Raw genomic sequence first — 19,892 nt, 5'->3', positions numbered from 1 at the left:
AACCATTGCTGGTACACAAAATGCCTGCTAAAACATGATTGCTTTTCCCTTGACACTGATGTATCTAATCAAATATATTTGAATGCTGCTTGCGAAAATTGTTGTGTTGACAGGCATGGAGATTGAAATCAAGTATCTAGTACCCAAAAAAGCCAAACTATAGGGCTCCAGTTAAGGAATCTGTTTCTTCAGTGGGTCAGAGCAAGCGGCAGCATGGTCCTACAGCCTTTTCTAACACGAACCCTTTCAGCAAAGTAAGCAATTCCATCTCTGGCAAAACATCGCAGGCGCTTGGGATCAGAGGTTTAAAGGGAACTCCCAAGCCAGAGATTACATCCACACCACTTCTATTCAGTGCCAAGGATCATCCTAACCTCCTTGAATGTATCTAATCTCTTTCTGAACACACTTATACCTTTGGCTTCCACAATATCCCCCACTAGTCTCATTTTGAACGTAATTACTTTTTGCATACTAAACCCCAGTATCTTCCTTTCATCCGTTTGAAAATTCTGACTGATCATTTCATCAGCTCCCAGCCCTATGCAATGCTGATTTCTCCCCTCCAGCACCCTGCTAGAGTGATACAATTTCCTGAGTGAGTCATACAGCTTGCAGTCCTGTATGGCAGTTGTTCCATCTCTTTGGACACCCTCACTGGTTCTCACCATATTCTCTAGTTTTACTAGATCGTTTTCAAGGACTGCAGACAGCTTTCAAACCGATCACATTCATATAGCACCATGTCAATATCTTGTTTTGTTCTCTTCTTTTCCCAGTAATTAATATTCTAATTGGTACCTTCAGTACCAGGGTTGAGAAGGTGTTTTTAGAGAAATATGCCTAAGAACCTTCCGCAAACACTACTCTGAAGCCCCTTGTGCTGTATGCATAGTAGAATACTTTCCTCCCACATTAATCCCTTTGCACTGTCAGTGTAGATTTTCCTCTGCCATTTCGTCAATAATATGAGATTCTTCTACACGTTTTCCCACAAGAAGATCTAAATTTTATTTTTATGACTAGTTCTGTACCAACAATTAATCTGCTATTTAAACCCCAAGATCGCTTGGGAATGTGCATTACCACAGCTCCTTGACCCACCTTACCAGTAGTCTTCCTTAGGGGGGCAATGACTGACTACCTATTCCATAGCTTTCTCCCACCCATTTACCCATGAGCAAATTTTTGTCTTGGCGTATTAGCTTCTCTTAGAGACACTGAAGGACCTTACATTAGTAGCTTTTGGAAAATCCAAGATTATTTCTCTGCAAAAAGATTCTCTCAATAGTTTATACTCATTCATGTGTCCCCTCATTCCACTCTTATGTAATTTTCTCCTTTTATTTGTTACTGAAAGCCTGCTTGGTAGTCTAATTCACAAGTTGCACATTCCTGAAGAGCAGTATCACGTCTACTACCTTCCATTTCTGCGGTGCTAAGGCTAGCACAGCTATTGCAAACTCCTTTAGACTCCTTCAGTCAATACTACCTGGGCCTGGACAGCTGTTAGCACTCAATTTATCAACTGCTCTGAAGCTGTTACTGGCATAGCAATTTTAAATAGTTCCTTGGACTAATCTCTTACTAAGAAAGGCTTCAACATGAGAACTTCTGTGTTCCTCTTTGAACACCACTGCAGCTAACTTGCTTTACTTCTCTGTCACAGTATTCTCTTCCCAGAGGAGATGAGAAGCATTGACATGAGAAGAGCAGCAACAGGAGCATTCCCTAACTCAGGGCAAACAATATGCCAAAAGCCAGGATTTCTTTTAATCTTCATCTGCTCTCCCGAAAAACAATTCTTTATTAATATTTGCATTGCTCAGCACACATCACTGGTTAGGAAATGTAGCAGTGGTCCACAACTGCAATGGTAAAAGACAAGTCCCAAGGTCAAACTAAAAAAGATTTAGGCAGACACTCACCTTCGAGTCAGGTATGCAAGTTCTGCTCAAGGCTCAAAACTCCTGCTTATCTCATTACTGAGGTACCTTATTGTCTGTGGGTACTTTTACCTGTACAACTCGCTGAAGCACTACGGGCACTGCTGGCTTGTCAGAAAGGAGCAACTGGCTGCCTTTTACTCAAACCATCGTGAATTTGGAAACTGTCTCAAGCAGCTAAGTTCCTTGAAGGACCCAGGCCACTCGGTATGTCCAAATCACACGTAGGCGGCCACAGAAGTTTTGTTACACCGCAATAGCTAGCGCATTCATCAGCGAAGCGAAACACGTAGGCTGCAGGCCTTCCTCTGCCTAAGGGGCAGATTTTGGTCAGTGCTTCCCTGGTGGATGGCTGGGGAGTCCCTCCTCCACACGGCAGGTGCTGCTCCTCAGCCACCATGGAGGGGACATCACTGCCTTCTGCTGCATGGAACTGTGCATCCGTAAGCCAGAACCCCATTGTATAACATCCAAACACCACGTGAATGACAAATTTTACCCCTGGTGAGAATATTTCCAAGTATAACACCACTCTGCAATAGGTGAGAGCTCTATCCTTCCCACAGAGTCACCGAACGCCACAAGCATTGCAGAGTCGTGGTGCAAAACAGCTTTCTGCCAAACCGTAAGCAGACAAGACAAGGAATGTAAAGAGCAAAGACTCAGAAATAATTTGTCCAAGACCACAGAGGAAGCAAGTACCAATGCCAAGAATCTAGTTCATATTTCCTTAAATATAGTTGCCTAATGGTATTTTTAAATTGGTTTTCAACCGCTACGTAAAACAGGGAAAAGGTAACTTGATAGACAAAGCATGTAACAAGCAGGTATTCAAACCTTCTTTGCACTTACCACATAATGTGCACATTAAGTGGGTACAGAGGCAAGCCAGAGATCTTTACAATACTGTAAGAGTCAAGACCAATGGGCTGATGCTGTTTAAACATTGACCTTTTCCTTGTGTTTATTATGGGTTCAAAACAGTGGCATCACTATTCCTCATTAAATTAGTCATCTCTTTCATTGCAAAAGCTGCCTGGATTTTAGCAATTCATCTGATTAGAGCTGGCGTCTTAGAATTGCATCACTATTTATCTGTGGATATTCCACCTGCCGAGGGGAGGAATTAAGGTGAGGAGTCAGATTTTTATCTCCGGTTTCATTTCAGCAACTCCCATGAAAGTGTATGGGCAGGCTGTACAAAGACTCCTTCTGTTTCCATACAGGTGTACACCTCCATATCCTACAAGTAATCGCACTACACTGCCTGCTCCATTCTTTACAGCCTTTACCTTGCAGGAAGGTTTATCTCTTAATTACTTTATGCGGAGCAGTGGGCAAACAAGGGCATATTCTGCAAGCTCAGCCAGCCAGGCTTTGTGCTTTTGGCAGGTGGGCACAGATAACTGAGTCGGGAGGAGATACATGCATTGAGCAGGAAGGGAATACAGTTTATACTAAGCTGAAACAGGATGTGTCTTAGCCATGAGGGTATCCAAGATACAAATATGATAAAAAGCAGTATTTGTTTTATCCTTGCTGCTGAGAACTCACACAAACTGAGGGAGCAGCAAGGCAACATGAGAGTGTAGACAACAGGAAGGAAGCAGCAAGTAGTTTTCAGCTCTTACTTGCCATAACTGGCACCTGCAAGGATAAGCCTATGATCCTTGCTGAGGAGCTCAGGAGTAACCTAGAGTTCCAGTCCACCTCTGAAGCCAAGTTCACCTTTTTAAAGGTCAACTGTTTACATTTTAGTTTGATACTTATCACCACTCCCAGAATTAGTTATGTGCTTAGCATGAAACCACTATCAGGTGCTTAAAGAACAGAAACCCACAGGAGGGACCAAAATAGGGTGACAATTTGACCATTTACCTTCAGACTAACTCACACCCTGCTCTGCACTCTCTACTGTTCAGGATTTAACCACTCCCTTCCCACCCAGCTACATGTTCAGCAGCAGGATCTGAGAGTGCCTTCCTCAAAGCCAGATGAGAAGCAGGAATGACTCCTCTGGTGCTGTGGGGATAGATTTGTCTTGCTCCTTGGACAAGTGTCCCAAGAACAGGGACTTATGTAAGCAAACACCCTCCTGCTCATATTTGTCAAGGATTCAGTTCTGTGTTGGCACACCAAGACAGGCTACAAGAGCAAAGCCTTCAAAACTTGTACTTAGTCTTTGAATTCCAACTACACATCCAGCAGCTCAGGCTGAGCAATGCTATACCCATCCATAAATAATGAAGGCATCCTTCTGCAGTTAGTTTTCTTAGCATTAGCTGCTGAGTAAAGGTTTTTTTGACCACAGTATTAGATTCAGAGGTTTTAAGTTTCCAAAGCCATTTTCTGAACAAGGATTACTGAAGGGAACTTACTGAAGTGTTCTCATTTATATTTCTACTCTTCATGTAGTTGCAGTATCTCAACATTAGCTGATATAGCATTATACTATGCATGTATCCAGTAACAGTGATTATAAACAGACATGCTCTGGTTTAGTCAGCCATTTTCCCTCTCTATTTTACATGTGCACAATATCCTGAACTGTGGCCTTGAGGGTGACAGTAACACATGGCAAGCATTTTGCAACCTTAAGAAAGCTTCAGGCAGCAACCTGTTACCCAACATTTAAGACTGATGTTTTCTACCTTTTAAAGCTAATCATGCATAGCTATTCTGTACTTCACACATTTTTAAGATCCAAACAGAATCTGAAAAAGGAGATGCTTGTCTATAAAGCAAGCAAAAAGACCCCAAAAAACAAGAGGAGTAGACTGAGGGCCAGTAAGCGGTCAGCTGCCAACATAGTTACCTTGTACTCCTTCCCTGCCTCAATGGCCTGTGACAAATCAATTGCCCATTTGCAATAGAAAATTTTTACTTAAAAGGGATGACTGATAACAACCCACTGTCTCTCATCTGCCTCAGTCCTCTTTCATAAGCTCCCTCTCATACCAGCTGTATTTCCTGTGGGTTCTTTAGCAGTCATGGAATGAGAGAAAGGATTGATAAACCATAAACTGCAAAAGAAGAGAGACATGTAGCACTGCTTCTCTGCATTTCAATGCTAACCAGCAGAAAAACAGAACAGTGAAAGTTAACAACTGTAACAGTAGAATAATTGCAGAAGTATTTCAAGACCTGTAAACAAGTAGCTGGGAGACATTTCAATAACTCTTCACAAAAGGCTGTTTCTGTAAGGATTTTCTTCACAAGGTTTCCTCTGAAGATGCTGACACATTTATAATCTTCTCTTCAGAGAAAGCATTTCAGTTCCCACACCATAAGTAGTCTCCCAAACTGTCTAGAATATGAAAGGTACAGAACAAACATTTTTTTCTTCAGTAGTTTCAAGATTTAGAAAATTAACATTTATGTAACAGACAAGCAGAGTACAATTAGCATATGTACTCAATATGCTTGAAATAACACTGAACTTCCGCAGGAGTACTGAAGTTTGATTTGAATAAAAAAATCAGAAAGAACAGGACCACTACAAGGAACAAGTCTTTAATTTTTTCCCCTAGAAATACGGGATAGCTCCCCTCCAGCCCCTCAGATGACTAATTGAGATTCCACAACCTGTATCACATAACAATTAGATCAACAGCAAAGTTGAGTTTCTCATTCAAATTTGCCCTTACATGAAGGGAGACGGGCTGTTCCTGCATGTGCCCCATCACTGGGGTGAGCAGGCATTCTCTGCCCCTGCTTCAGCCCTCCTTCTCAACCAGGCTGAGGCAAGAAGGGCTGCTACCAGGAGTAGTTCCCACTCCTAGTCACTCTCCCTGTGTACCCCAGAGAATCACTGCTAACCTGACACAAAGGAGGGCAGGCCTTGAACAGACACAGGAACACCACACCCCAGAATAATTAATGTTCTCTTACAAGCACTTGCTCTGTCACAGCAGGATAGTCTTAACTGGCATATGAAGGTGGTGAGGGCTCAGAGTTTTGAAACACAGACATTAAAGCAGAAGCCTGATAAAATTACAGAAATACTATTCTTCATTAAAGAACTTTTTTTTTTTAAACTGAATTATTCAAAGAATTGGTTTGCTGCTTTGAATATGAGAGAATTAAGAACAAAGTTTCCCACCTCTCAAGGGGTGCTTTTTAGCAAGCCCTGAAAACCTTATTTAAAAGTCAAAGCTACTAAAGTTTGGGAAAAAATACAGTACTTCCGAGCTTCATATATCATTCAAGATGAAAGCATGTACTATTCTTCTCTCTCATTCTTCAATTCTTAAAGGGCTATAAACTCATCAAAAAACTGATAAGTCAATGGCAGGAAAGATAGCAAGAACACATTGAAATAAGGTCCTTACTCCAATGCTGCTGCCAAGATAGACGTTTACAACTTGCTATCTCTTTTCTTTGCTGTTAACTTCAGATCAAGACATTATGGTAATGCTGTAAGTGATACCAATAAAGCTAATACTGCTCAGTGTGCAAGTATGGAAAAAGATTATGTTGTGAGCTGAAGATCTATGCAAAGTACAGCTGCCACTGCATCTGGATCATTGCAGAAATAGCTGTGTCTTCCAGGGATAAAAAGGCAACACATTTTCTTTAACTGAAGTTGTCAGTAAAAAGTGATCCCCCATAAACACTAAGGGAAAGTGGAATAGAGCATGCAATACAATATGCCTACTCCTATAAGATAAACTTACCTAGATAGAGAGAAGATAAAGATATCTCAGCCCTGCTAATACACATGGCAAAGGCAGTGGGAACTCCCCTTTTACAGGGTCAAACAAAAAGCTCTCAGGAACAATATCCACACCCTCAGAACAAACAGAACTACCCAGTATTTTGTGATGCTCAAAGTAATTTGTAAGCATTCTCTGGACTCCAGCTGCATCTTCCCAGGCTTAAGTAAGCCTCCAGCAGCAAGAATGACCAGTTTTCCTCCCCCAGACAGCTGACCTAATCGACCTGCCAGATGGCATACAGATAACAGAAGTGCTATGAACATGTATCTCCACCACAGAGGCAGAAAGAATTTCCAGGCACTTGATTTGCACTCTAGTACCTGGATGCATAAATTATACTTCTGTCAGGTAGTAAAACCTGGCAGTCTAAACTGGACTTCCTCCCTTCTTCAGAGGCTTTATGGAGGTTTCACAGTACTGTTACAGGTTCAGGTTAACAGGTAACCAGTAGCATCATGCTGCTCAGATTTTTCTGATCCTCTAAACCTTTCGAGAGTCAAGGACATGAAAGGTACAGAAATCAACTGGTGGTAAGATCTCAGTGAAACCTAATGTTCCAAGATCAAAAAGAAAACAACTAAATCTTATGAATCCAGACAATCCGAAGAATAAAAAAATACTCAGAAGGGAGGAAAAGTGAGTATTTAAATATCATAGAATCATAGAATCTTGGGTTGGAAGGGATCTTTAAAGGTTATCTAGTCCAACACCCCCCTGCAACAAGCAGGGACATCTTCAACTAAATATATGCTTACAAAGCACTACAAACCTCCCTCAGCTTAGGCCTTTATGAAGCATTACATTATGACAACTTTTGCCAATATGAGTTATCCAAACTCAAACACTAAATACAAAAAGCTATCACAGAGACTTTAAAATATTGTTATGAAGCTAAGAAAACATGAACTCAATCTAACATGCAGAAATTGTCAAGGAAAGCTTCCTGAGTGCTGACCTTCTTTTTCCATCACTTGATCAAGGAGCATGGCATACTCTTAATTCATGCAGATAAAAAAAGCCACTTTTCATACAGAAAAAGCCACTTTAATAATGAAGTTGGGATCTTTATACACAGGGCTATTACAAAAGAAAGGCAAAACAGACTAATTCAAAATGCTTGATCATGATAGAGAGCAGTCAAGCTCCACGTTTTAGAAAGTATCCAAGGACAGCATGGCAGCTGTTATGATGCTGAAGACAAGATTTTTTTTTTTCCATTTAAAAATACTAGATATTATTTTAACATCTTTTGATGATTTAAGTAAATTTAAAATTCATACACTTGTACCAGAAATATAACTCAGTTAAAACAAAACCCTGATCAATTCACTAACAATCATGTAAAAAACAGTCTTGCTACATTCAGTGCATTTTAAAGAGCACTTAGTATTAATGCTTTTAAAAATCCAGATTGGTGATTTCTGACCATCATGAATCTTAATGGGTCTTCTATTATTTTGAAATATGAAAAGCATATTGGATTTATAGTAGCACTTTTAATAGAACAAAAGCCATTTTATTCATATAACCCTTCAGAAGAGTACTGATGCTTCCACCATGTCACTTAACCACAGGAACAGCTCAAAAACTGGATGACATTTACATGTATCTACATTTATATGGATCTACCATGATCACTTATGTAAACAGACTGCTTATTTCCTTAGTTGTGATCAAAACTGGACACAAGAGGTATTTGCTGGCAAAGGACAGAACAGCATAATATTCTGTATTCATGTCAGGAGATATTTCAAGAGATAGTTGCATGTTTTTTATGTATACCAATTGGCATTTTAGGAACTTTTTTTTGTTTTAGCTTCAGGAGGGTAAGAGAGCTTGAAGATTCTCATACAGGTTTTTGTACTCCAAAACTATAGTTCTTCGTAAGTAACAAAGACCAAAATCACCATCTAGCAATTCTCATTGTTCAATCCAAGTTGTGTGCAAAGAGTGAAACAGCCCACAGTGAAAAGAATTCAATTAAATTCTTTTTAATGATCTGCAAGCATTATCAGAAGACACAAAGAACATTTAAAAATGTGAACTTTATACTGAGTGTCCTTTAAAAAGCTAGCAGCACAAAATATTTTTTGAACAGACCCAACATCTCTGTTGCATCCTGAACAGCAGTACATCATTTTGTTGTCCATGATTTTTGACTCCCAAGTTTTGCAAATGCTGATACATCAAGACTTTTACCACTGTTGCACTGTTCATATAAAGTCTGAAAGTTAATAAAAACACAGGTATTCAGGTGAATACAGTTGTATTGCACATGGATTCAAACTGTATCTTTATAAAACACATCACCACTTCAAATAAGACATTATACACTGAAATAGAAATTTTAGTATGGAGTTTGGACTATCTCAAATCAGAAAATATACACCTAAGACAGCACAGTTGTACCAGTTGTAATGCAGTGTAGTGCTTAAAAAAAACACATACAGTGACTTAGCAGCATAGGCAAAGGTACAGAGCTTCACAAGTTGGCAGAGAACAAACCAATTAGCAAGATTTAAAAAACAAATTTACTGCATTAATTGTCTCTGATGTGGAAACAGCAGCATGGAAGGAGAAAGGTATTTCCCTACTCAGAGTAAGCAAGCTTTATATGAGATAGGAGAATCAGTGACCACAAACATAGCCACATCACAATATTGCTGAAAGGATAATCTCTTGTTCACCCCGTACTTAAAAAAAAAATCAGGTATGACTAGCAGTGAAAGTATAAACAAACTTCTTTAGATTTTCTTTATGCATACTGAATTTGCTTCCCTCCCCATGAAAGCAGCTTTGATTCCATCTCAACTTATTATATATTTGACCACCATCACCTCTTCCGAGAGACAGATGGAAAGAACAGAGTTGGCAAAGAGTGTCCAAGCTTCTCTTTCACCCAGTAAGCCGAGAGACTGGAATCATAATATCTCAACATACAGGGACTAATTTACACATAGTAAGGCATTAATAGTTCAGCAACTTCCAAGAAGTAAGGACAGTTGCAGTCCAAAAACTTGTACACTTGACAGACCGATTTAGATAATTTCTCCATAATGATGGTTCTTAAATTAGAAGACCTACTACAGTTTTCAGGCAGCTTAAAAGCAAAGCAGAGCAGTAAGGACTGTTTTAGGAGAGGCTTGGGCAGTGCGGGACTTGGAAATAAAGCATTACAGATACACTGGGAAGTAGAAAGGAAAAAGGTAAAAAAAATCAAGATTACCATCATCCTTTCAACTCTTTCCATTTAGAAGGATGTGGAGAGATTCTGCATGCTTGCAAACAAAAGCATGAGTGTATAACGTTTTTCCAGCTGTGGTTAAAGCTTTGATGTATGTATCCTTTCAGCTCTCACTACCAAACATTCTAACCTTGGTTTGCATGAACATGTACTACCATACAAAATAGAAAAGAAAATTTACTTACCCTAGCAGCTCTAGAAATAGAGTTGGGAGAATTCAAGCCAACAAGCTGGCCAAGGATACGCTTCATTTCCTCTGTTGTTCCTTTTGCATTTGGAACACCTGCAGTTAATTTATAATTATGCTAAAGTCATATTCAACTACATATAAATTACCAGTGCAACAGTTTGTAAAAGGTATACAAAAAGTCAGTTTTGAAATGAAGAGTTTAAGGATACTGACATTTTTCTGAAACATACATAGGCACCAAACAAAACAGACTGTTTACAGCAGCAAGTAGAAAGTAGATAAAAGTAAAGCATTTTGTTTTCTTAAACAGAATTATAAATACTATTTAGTAAAAAGGTATTTTAAAATAAACGTACCTGTTTGACAATGACTTTGAATTTGAACATAAGGATGTATCAGCAACTCCGAAACAGATATTCTTTGTTTAGGATTTCTTATTAAACAGCGCTGCAAAAGAAAGAAGAGGAAGAATGCCTTGCCTATACATTAAGAATTAACAGTGAGGATATTTAAAAGACCTTGTAGATGCATGTCAGAACTTCTTACCCCCAAATGACATACTCCGAAAGACTCAAACACAACAACAGATTAACCTAATTGCCTTCATTAACAATCACCTTCAGAGTAAAGTTTGGTATTCCTGTTTTACTCAAGTAGCAGTGTCAGAAGAGGTGAAGACCAGGACTTACAATATCTTTTTATTTTGAACGATACAAAATGACACTGAGCTTTGAAAGTTAAGGGGATAAGAGTTTCTGGATTTCAGTTTGTTACCTACTGAGCAACACAATTAGGGCTCAAGTAAAAGCACAGGCCAAGTTTCAAAAGCAGGCAGACGTGCAAGGTGAGGGAAAGGGATGGCGAGTACAAAAGCTACTGTATTTACTTTGGGTTGTTCAGCCAAAGGAGCTAGGCCAGTATGAACTTATTTGCTACTGAGCTTAAAATACACTTTTACTATGGAAACTGTATGAAGTAGCTCCAGCTTCACTAAGTCTTCTTTTAGAATAAGGCCTGTGACTAAAAGTAGCAGTGCGCACTTATTTGTGAAAAAAGTTTTTCAAGCACAACTCATTCATTTTAAGAAAATATGCTTTAAATAAAAAAAGTTGTCATTGTTTGAATCAAAATTAATCTTAACAGACAGTTACCTTTAGCACATCTTGAAGATCCTTCTCAGCAATATCTGGAAATTCTATTTCATAGCTAGGATCAACGATAGCATGCAGTTTATTAATTGGATTTGTTATATGTTGAAATGGAGTCCTTCCATATGTCATACAGTACAAAATGCATCCCAATGACCACACATCACTTTTGGGACTTATCTGATACAAAAACAAAAAAATTAAGGTTACACCTCACTTAAGGAACTGTCCCTTCAGTCAATTTATCATATAATTATACTGTTGAATAAAATGACTGTATACCTATTTTACATGGGATAACAGATCTTCGTAACTGTCACCCAAGATGACCAAGACAGCATGCCATTATCTACTAAGAGTGATGTGGCTTCACTGAGTAATATTCCATAAGAAAGCTATTTTTATTAATTATCTTTGAAAATCAAGTTACTTGAACAACTAACTAAAAATAAAATTAAAGGTAGTCCTTAACAAGTTGAAGAGCAGGATGCTAATTTTGAATTTATGAGTAAATACACATAAAAGCATACTAAATTATTTCAATCCAGAAACCAGCAAGACATCACAGCTATGTCCCCAAAGCAGGAAGCCATTGTTTAGTTCCTCTGGGTTTAAAGGATTCAGATCCATATTTCAACCACCACACCTGGGCTGTTCCTTACAGGAGGAGTTTCCACTTTTCCTGTTGAAACTGAAGCACTTTAAGAAAAGCATGTAAGGTTGGGCGAGTGGGGGAGAGGAGTGAGGTAGGAAAAGAGGCACAGAGAACACCTGACTCCCAGCACAATGGTTAGATTTTTGCTTTTATGAGCTGAGCTCCAGAACAAGTCTGAATTTTGCATGCAATTTTAAAAAGTGTAAACGTAAAACTTTTAAAGATAAAAAGTATGGATTTCTTTTGTTAAGGATGATAAAGCATCCTATTCTGTGTTGAGAAAGACAAGATTGTATTTCACTACATAGTAATACTTCCGTTCATCTGTTAAAAAGTCAATCTTTGACTGTGTATATGCACATACATATGAATATGGATTTTTTTAAATAACTTTCAACAAAACTATATACCCCTTAACTGAAGTTTGCCAGTGTGAAATTGCTTTCCTTCAGTACTTTCCTCATCATTCACATTGTTGCCCTGGTGAAGTTATAAAAGATTCTACAATACACAGTGCTCTGCAGCATAGAAAAATTAATAAGATACACAGAACCCTAAAATACTTGACTTCATGGTATCATCTTTTAAAATACCTTATTAGGTATCACCCATTTCTTGCAAAACCTGCCTCTCACTTTAAAGAATTCAAAAATATGACAATGACACAAGCATCACATCTTGTTTAAGCAAACACACTAACAATGGTTTATATCAGAAAAAGTTTTCTTGCTTTCAGAAAAAGATTTGTAAACCAGAGTTATTTATGCAGAATGCTAGAATGTAGCTGTGTAGCAGCTAGCAGTATCATAGGAGCTCCACCAACTTTTGGCAGAATGAAACTAAAACAAAAGGGCATAAACAGCACAGCAGGCAAAAGAGAAGTGACTGAGTAATGATTCTCTCCCTCAACTCCATAGAAGATCCTCCCAGAAACAGTCCGTGAAAGCTCTAGCCTGAAGCTATTTCAGCAAAAATAAGGACTTGTCATAGATGCACAGAATGGTGGACCCTTAAGGTGCTCAAAAGACTTTTGTAACATCAGTACAGCCTCTGCTGTGTGAAAGGCTGCATGCATTTCACTGTACTCTGTATTGTTGTTCAATGCCATTCACACTGATAACATAGCGGAAGACTGCTTTACATTACTCTAAAGAAGTGGATTTTTCAATTTTTACTTTCAATCTTACTCGTTAATTCAGCACTTATGGTTTTCTAAGCACCATCTGCAAAATGCTTTTAGGTAGTTGAGGGAATAAACTTAGCCTTCAATCTCTGCCCACCGTCATCACAGCACAATGTATTTCTTTGTGTTCTAGTTTAGTAGAAGATTTTGAAAAAACTAAGACTTAAGATATATGCCTGAGTTACTTCTTAACATGAAGGGAAGAGAAGAAAAAGATTATCTGTTACCTTAGATCGAGATTTCCCATTTTCTCCATAGGAAGACATATCTTTTATTGCTTCGGGTGGCATATAATTCATTGTGCCAACCTAGCCATAAAAATGAAAAGATATTCCTTTAAGTGAAACATGCACTTAATTTAACTCACTTGAAAAAAGTTAGATTTTTTGTTTCAAAGTGCTGAAAAACATCTTGAAAACTTGTTTCTATTAAGGCTGAAGGTCATTGTTATTCCATTCAATAAAAACATCTAAAAAGTCATACATATGAATATTTATATATACATATAAAACCATTCAGCATAAAATACCAGTATTCACTGAAATTACTACATTAATCATCATAATCAGCAAGTACTATAGCACTTTACAGAAAAATGTACATCAATTTTCCAGAATTATTTCACCTGAGAATCTTTAATGATGCTTGTCACATCTGGCTGCATTTGGTTTGCAATGCCAAAGTCAATTAGTTTTAACATTCCATCAACTATCAAAAAGTTTGCTGGTTTCAAATCACTATGAATAATGCCTGTAAAATAAAGTTTAAAGTCAACTGAGGTTTAGTCAATCCAAATCCTACTGAAGTATGGGGTTTTTATTGCTCTGTTCCCATAACTTTTGCACAGACAGAAGGTGCAGATCAGCTTTAACGCGGCCAAAACCAAATTATTCTTTGCAGATTTCATGAAAGTGTTTCCATTCCTTCAACAGTTAAGACTTGCATGAGTTTATAGTTTGAATTATTACTTATTCAAAACTGCAGGCACCCCAAAAACGGCTCCAAGAGACTTGAGTTCTGCAGTTTCAGTTAGGGATAGGCCCTCTAGTTGTGTGTGCACACTGCCATACTGCACTGCTGTTCTGAATCAGTTCAATGGCCTGTCCACTCCTGTAGCTTTATCTTAATTAGCTAAGCAGGTACTTAAAATAGAAGAATTACATTGCTTAGTCTGATGTTTTCTGCTTTGATACCAAAGGTACCATTCACCAAGGATTATATATGACTGACCTCTCACAAACCCCATTTACAAGTTTTATTATCAATTTTGTTTATTCATATAATCAGCCAATCCACCTTTATATTTTACAAAATTTTTTGTGTCAAGGACACATCATATAGTAGGTAGCCTGTGTTTCAGTAAGATTTTGCTCTCTTTCTATATTATTGCATGTTCTAGCATTCTTGTGCTGTGAAGAGGTGAAGCACTCTGCTATGCATACAGGTCTCTCCACTTTTTCTTAAATAGGAAAAGAATTCAAATCTGCTCTCTCCTTTATGCTATACAGCCAAACAGAATACAAATGCTTCAATTATGTAGGTAAAGATGAAAGGAAGGCCTGAAGAACTATGAGAAAAGCTGAAACACTATGTCAAACAGAGCTGTGTAAAAGCTGTCATTAATGTCAAAGCTTCTTTGGCAAGGATAAGTGGCTGATATTTGAGTCTAATGGAGAACAAACAGTATCGGGAGCATACAATGGAGTCTAATATAGAAAAGGTTATCTTCTCTCTGTTGCAGGGAAATAGAAAGCATTATAGAGGGATACTTAGAGATCTGAGTTAGCAAAGTAAGTCTACCCCTGCATCAAGATTTACTCTTGTTTCATCAAAATTTTTTTTTCATAATACAGAAAATACCCATCTTTGAAGATCACTAGGCTTACACCAAAACTAAGAGCAGTACCACCCCCAAAATTTAAACATTCATATTATCTCTGCCATATAAACTAAAAAAATGCCTAGAATTATTTAAGAATACCATATTCATGGATAGTGTGAACAGCTTCCAGCATATTTTTCCAATAGCTCTTTCGTTCCAGTGGATCAATGTGTTTTTTCTTTTTGAGCCAGCTATTGAGATCAATATTTCCACACTCCATTACCATGTAAATATGATGATCAGTAATTTCACTAAAAATAAATAAATATACTTATGTTAAAACTTAAGGTCACTTCTTTATATAAAAAGATACTGGTTTAATAAAATTAATGTTTACTCACTAGCCATAAAGGCGGATGATTTTATCACTGTGTTGCTGCAGTTTACTCAAGTGAGCAATTTCATTCTTGTAGCTCTCAATGGTCTGTTGATCAGCTTCTTCTAGATTCACATATTTGACAGCATACAGCTGCTTCTTCTCATTCAGTACTTGAAACACCTGCAAAACAGTATCAGTTAACTCCATTCAATCATAGTTCTGATTTACTACGGTCCTACATCTTACCACAGCCAGAATTTCAAAGGAGAAAAGTGTACCTTTTCAAAAGGAAAAGCAACACTAAATTTTCTAAGAAGTTCATACAAGTCAGCATGATCAGAAACCATCTTAGTACCACATTGTATTTCACTAGGTGTATTTGGTCACAAGTCTGAAGGGCTCTTAAGATAAAGGCAGCAAAATAACACCTCCCACAGAGATAAGGATTGGACCTGCCACTGCATATCCACTTCATCACACCAAGACAATTTGGAGGTTAGACCACATGGCACATGAGAAGAGGCTGATTGCACTAAGTCTGTTCAGTCTTAAGGTGAGGAGGCTACAGGAAATCTTACTGCTGTCTTCAGCTATTTAAAGGGAGGGTATGAAAAAGACAGACTCTTTCTGAACCAAAGTATGAGAGGCAACAGGCATAGCTAACAACAAGGAAAATTCCAGTTAGATATGCACAAACATTTTTCATCATCATGTAGTCAAACAGGGAAACAGGCAGTCCAGAGAGGCTGTGAAATCTCCATCCTTGGTGATATTCAAAACTCAACTGCAAGAGACCATGAGCAACTTGTTCTATTTTGGCCTTGCTTTAAGCAGACCACCGGACTAAGTGACATGCAGAGGCCCTATCCATCCTACCTTGTTCTATGATTTTACGCTGCCAACACAGGAAGCTTTTCTTCCTGGAGGTCCCTGCTGACTAGAAGCTAGTCAATGTTGTTCCAATTTACAAGAAGGGCATGAGAGAAGACCCAGGAAACTACAGACCTGTTTGTCTAACCTCAGTTACTGGAAAAATTACTGACACATACCGGGTACTACTGAAAGGCTTTTAAAGGACAATGCAATCAGGTGGCACAGTCAGCGTGGGTTCACGAAGGGAAAGTCTGCTTTAACCAATTTTATATCCTTCTATAAGGTCACCTGCCTAGTGAATGAAAAGAAGGCAGTGGATGTAGCTTTTCTGGATTTTAGTAAGGCTTTTTATACTGTCCCTCACAGCATCCTTCTGGACAAGTTGTCCAACTGTGAGATAAGCAGGTTCACTGTGTGCTGGGTGACGAACTGGCTGAATGGCAGAGCTCAAAGGGTTGGAGTGAATGGGGCTACATCCGCTGATGACTAGTCACCAGCAGTTTTCTCAGGGTTCAATTCTAGGTCCAGTTCTATTCAATATAATCAGTTATCTGGATGCAGGAGTTGGATGCACCATAAGCAAGTTTGCTGATGATACCAAACTGGGAGGTGCTGTTGACTCTCTTGAGGAACAGGAGGCTGACACTACTACTGTAAATAAGTAGCTGCTTAAAAGGATAAAAAAGCATCTTACCTTACTTGAGCCTCCACTACCTATTTGCTTTAGTATTGTATACATTTTTCCTTTGATGGCAAGACATTCATGTGAAGGTATAGAAGCTGGAACCTATGTACATACAGAAAAAGTTAAGAAAATAATTATTGGTATACACACAGTGGAACTTGGTAGACCTCTACTTTTTATTACGCTAATATGCTTTAAGTTGTCTTGGTCTTTTTGAACAAGGCAAAGCGTAGTAAAGCTAAACTTTAAATATGTTTGTCTTGAAAGCTAGAGATCCCCATAGGAAAAGTATTTGTATAATGATCATCACTTGGCATGCAACATCACTGAAGTCCCATAAAAGATACCAATGATCTTCACACTGGAAATCAAGAAAAGGGTTTTCTTTAACAAGGCTTCTCAGATCATTAGAGACACGTCCCTCTTTAGAGATGATGTCAGAAACTAGACTAAGACACTTTTAGTCACAGCATGCAACTAACAGAGCTGTACTCAAATCACCTATTTTATTTGAAGCTAACTACTAGCTAGCAGACTTCAGTGCTGTGAAGCTGAAACAGCCTGTATTGCCTGTACCTGCTACATCAACCTGTAGAACAGCCACAAATGTTAATATTAATCCTCCGGTAGGAAGCTTAAGCCTATCTCCCAATTCTGTCTACAGCTGGGAAGATTCCTACCTGAATATGCAACCCATCTAAAGTAATCAATTTTTACATGATTTCAGGCCACTAAAAATGCATCAAAATTTCTGAAATCTAACAAAATGAGGAAGGAATATAATTCTTCATTCTTTTATCTCCTCAGACTCTTATGTTTTCTAACACACACTGCTGCTCTTTCTGGATACTCCACTGTAGCAGATAGGACCACTACAAAAGCACAGCAGAACAAAAATAGCGACTCCAGTTCTTGCCTCTGTCATGAAGGCGGATTTGAAAAGGTTTACATTTCAGACATAAAAGCTTCTGGATTTTGACACAACTGAACTGATTTTTCGAGAGCTGACTTATTTTACCTAAATTCAGGCATACATATGAAAATACAGTTATTTTGAGAATAAGCAGTACAGACTACTTTCCATCTTACTCATCCAGAAAGATGAGCAGCAAGTTTATGCTAAAAAAATACATATACATGCATATATTTAAAGTAGTCTCCAATTAAAATATGTATTGAAAAATGGTAGAAGACAGCCTAAAATTGTTACCTGCAAGCCAAATTGAGTTTGAAATGGAGTTGCTGGAGTATGTGGTAGGAAGTATGGGACCTGGCTGTAGGGAGTAGAAATCTGACATCCTGGTAGAAAATTGTTTTTTACAACTGGCGTTCTGAAACTAAAAGGAAATTATGAACAATATCTGCATTTAGTTGTATTTAAGATCATTCTAACAACAAAGTTGAAATCTTCAGTGCTTCTTGAAAGTTAAAACCTATTGACTAGCAAAAGCCCAAGCCTCTGCTACATTGAATAATTAGCATTAAGACCACTTCATCTTCTTGACTTAGAAGTCCTTTAGAAGCACACAATCTAACACATACTTAGGAAATTTTTCTTAAAACTGTAACTAATTAAATCACTACCTTCAGACAAGATAGTGTGAGCCACAGTTAGTTTTCTTTAGCTTATTGTTCTTTATTCAAAACCTTTAGACAAAGAGAGACTTTTTATTTTTTAAGTAAGCATATTAAGACAAACAACTTCAAGGCAATCATGAGAGGGTTTTTGGTTTTTGAGGATTTTTTTGAGAGCTTTAGCTATGCTGTATATGAGCAGGAAGATCATGTATTTAAGAAAACTAAAGATTGCAGGAAATCTTTTGTTTTTTTGATTTGTTCCTTTGATGTGTCTACCATATATTTAGTTATATTACCAAATATATTTTTTCTATAGTACTTACAGAAACTGATGCTAAGATCAGAACTGGAAAAGAATTTATATACATAGGACTTCTTTGTAGGGAACAGAATGACAAAGTTTAAAAAAAAAAAGTCAAAACCAATCAAAAGCATGGTTCTCACCAAATGCAAAAGCACTCAACAATTCTGCATATTTACTATCTGCTGTGCACATACTGTGTATATTGAGTTTACTTTTCAAAAATTTCTGAATTAACAAAATTTGGAAGAAGCAAGAACAGAATCTATTCAAGGACCACTTATCAAGTTCCATCGTAAGATGATGTGCTTCACTCACTACATATATTCTAAATTCTACACCTACAGGGACAGAGGTCCTACCAACAAGAACAGTGCTTACTCATCATACAGCCTTGACCTGTATGATTCATCCTAGAGACTTATGAAAACAGTAAGTAATAGCAGAAAAACTTTCAACATATGCACAGGGATTTATGCCTAATTTAAGATTGCACGGATAAACAAATGTTAGTATTTCCTACCTTGAGTGCTCAATTCTGCAAGCCTCTAAATCCCTTACACTTTTCTTTTTTAAACTCAGACACTTGCATCATGGAAACCAGTCTGATATACACTTATTAATCTAAAAAGCCTGTCAGCCACAAAAAACAAGCCATCCAAAAGAAAGTAGCATGTATCAGGGATCACAGAAAGAGGGAAATGATGTAACAAGGACTTACGGATTTGATGGTGTACTTCCATCACATGTACTTGTGAAGAGCTAACAAGGAAGACAAAGTTCCCTAAATGCAACCTGAATCTTAAAGTCAAGCACTTGACATCAAGTGTTGGAAGCACTCAGAAATCTTGTTTGCTACCTGCTTAAGAAACCCTGCTAAAAACTGATGAAGTCTTCCCACAGATTGACTACCACTCATGAGTGTGCAGCTCAAAGTGGCTTACCAGTCCATATAATCATTATGTGTGGTGCTTGGTGTTCCACAAACATGTGATGGATCACTTTTCTTAGAAACCGCATCTGGTGGTGATAATCCTTTTGAAACAAGATGACCAAATTGTTCAAGGCTTGATTGTTTTCCCTACAGAGGGCAAAGTAAGATATTATTCCGCACAAAGAGCCACAATTATGAACACAATCACTTTTTCACCACGTGAAAGTTGCTGCAGC

At 38.0% G+C, this 19,892-nt stretch overlaps 1 protein-coding gene across 1 annotated transcript in view; it reads right to left on the bottom strand.

Moving 5' to 3' along the window:
- Positions 1–8,798: 8,798 nt before the first annotated feature.
- The window catches only part of TTK (TTK protein kinase), a gene marked incomplete at both ends in the record, with an annotated part of 34,636 nt that continues 23,542 nt past the window's right edge, over positions 8,799–19,892 (bottom strand). Inside the window, 11 exons of the mRNA XM_081997698.1 lie at positions 8,799–8,888; positions 10,094–10,191; positions 10,455–10,545; positions 11,250–11,426; positions 13,312–13,392; positions 13,710–13,834; positions 15,066–15,217; positions 15,308–15,465; positions 16,853–16,945; positions 18,054–18,180; positions 19,667–19,803. Of these exons, the coding sequence (XP_081853824.1) occupies positions 8,799–8,888; positions 10,094–10,191; positions 10,455–10,545; positions 11,250–11,426; positions 13,312–13,392; positions 13,710–13,834; positions 15,066–15,217; positions 15,308–15,465; positions 16,853–16,945; positions 18,054–18,180; positions 19,667–19,803 (1,329 nt within the window). The remainder of the gene's footprint in view (positions 8,889–10,093; positions 10,192–10,454; positions 10,546–11,249; positions 11,427–13,311; positions 13,393–13,709; positions 13,835–15,065; positions 15,218–15,307; positions 15,466–16,852; positions 16,946–18,053; positions 18,181–19,666; positions 19,804–19,892) is intronic.

Source organism: Phaethon aethereus (assembly GCF_964289735.1).
Source record: "Phaethon aethereus genome assembly, chromosome: 3".
Taxonomy (NCBI): Eukaryota; Metazoa; Chordata; class Aves; order Phaethontiformes; family Phaethontidae; genus Phaethon; species Phaethon aethereus.
The sequence above is the reverse complement of the archived record's forward strand: the minus strand, read 5'-3'. Positions and strand labels throughout refer to the sequence as shown.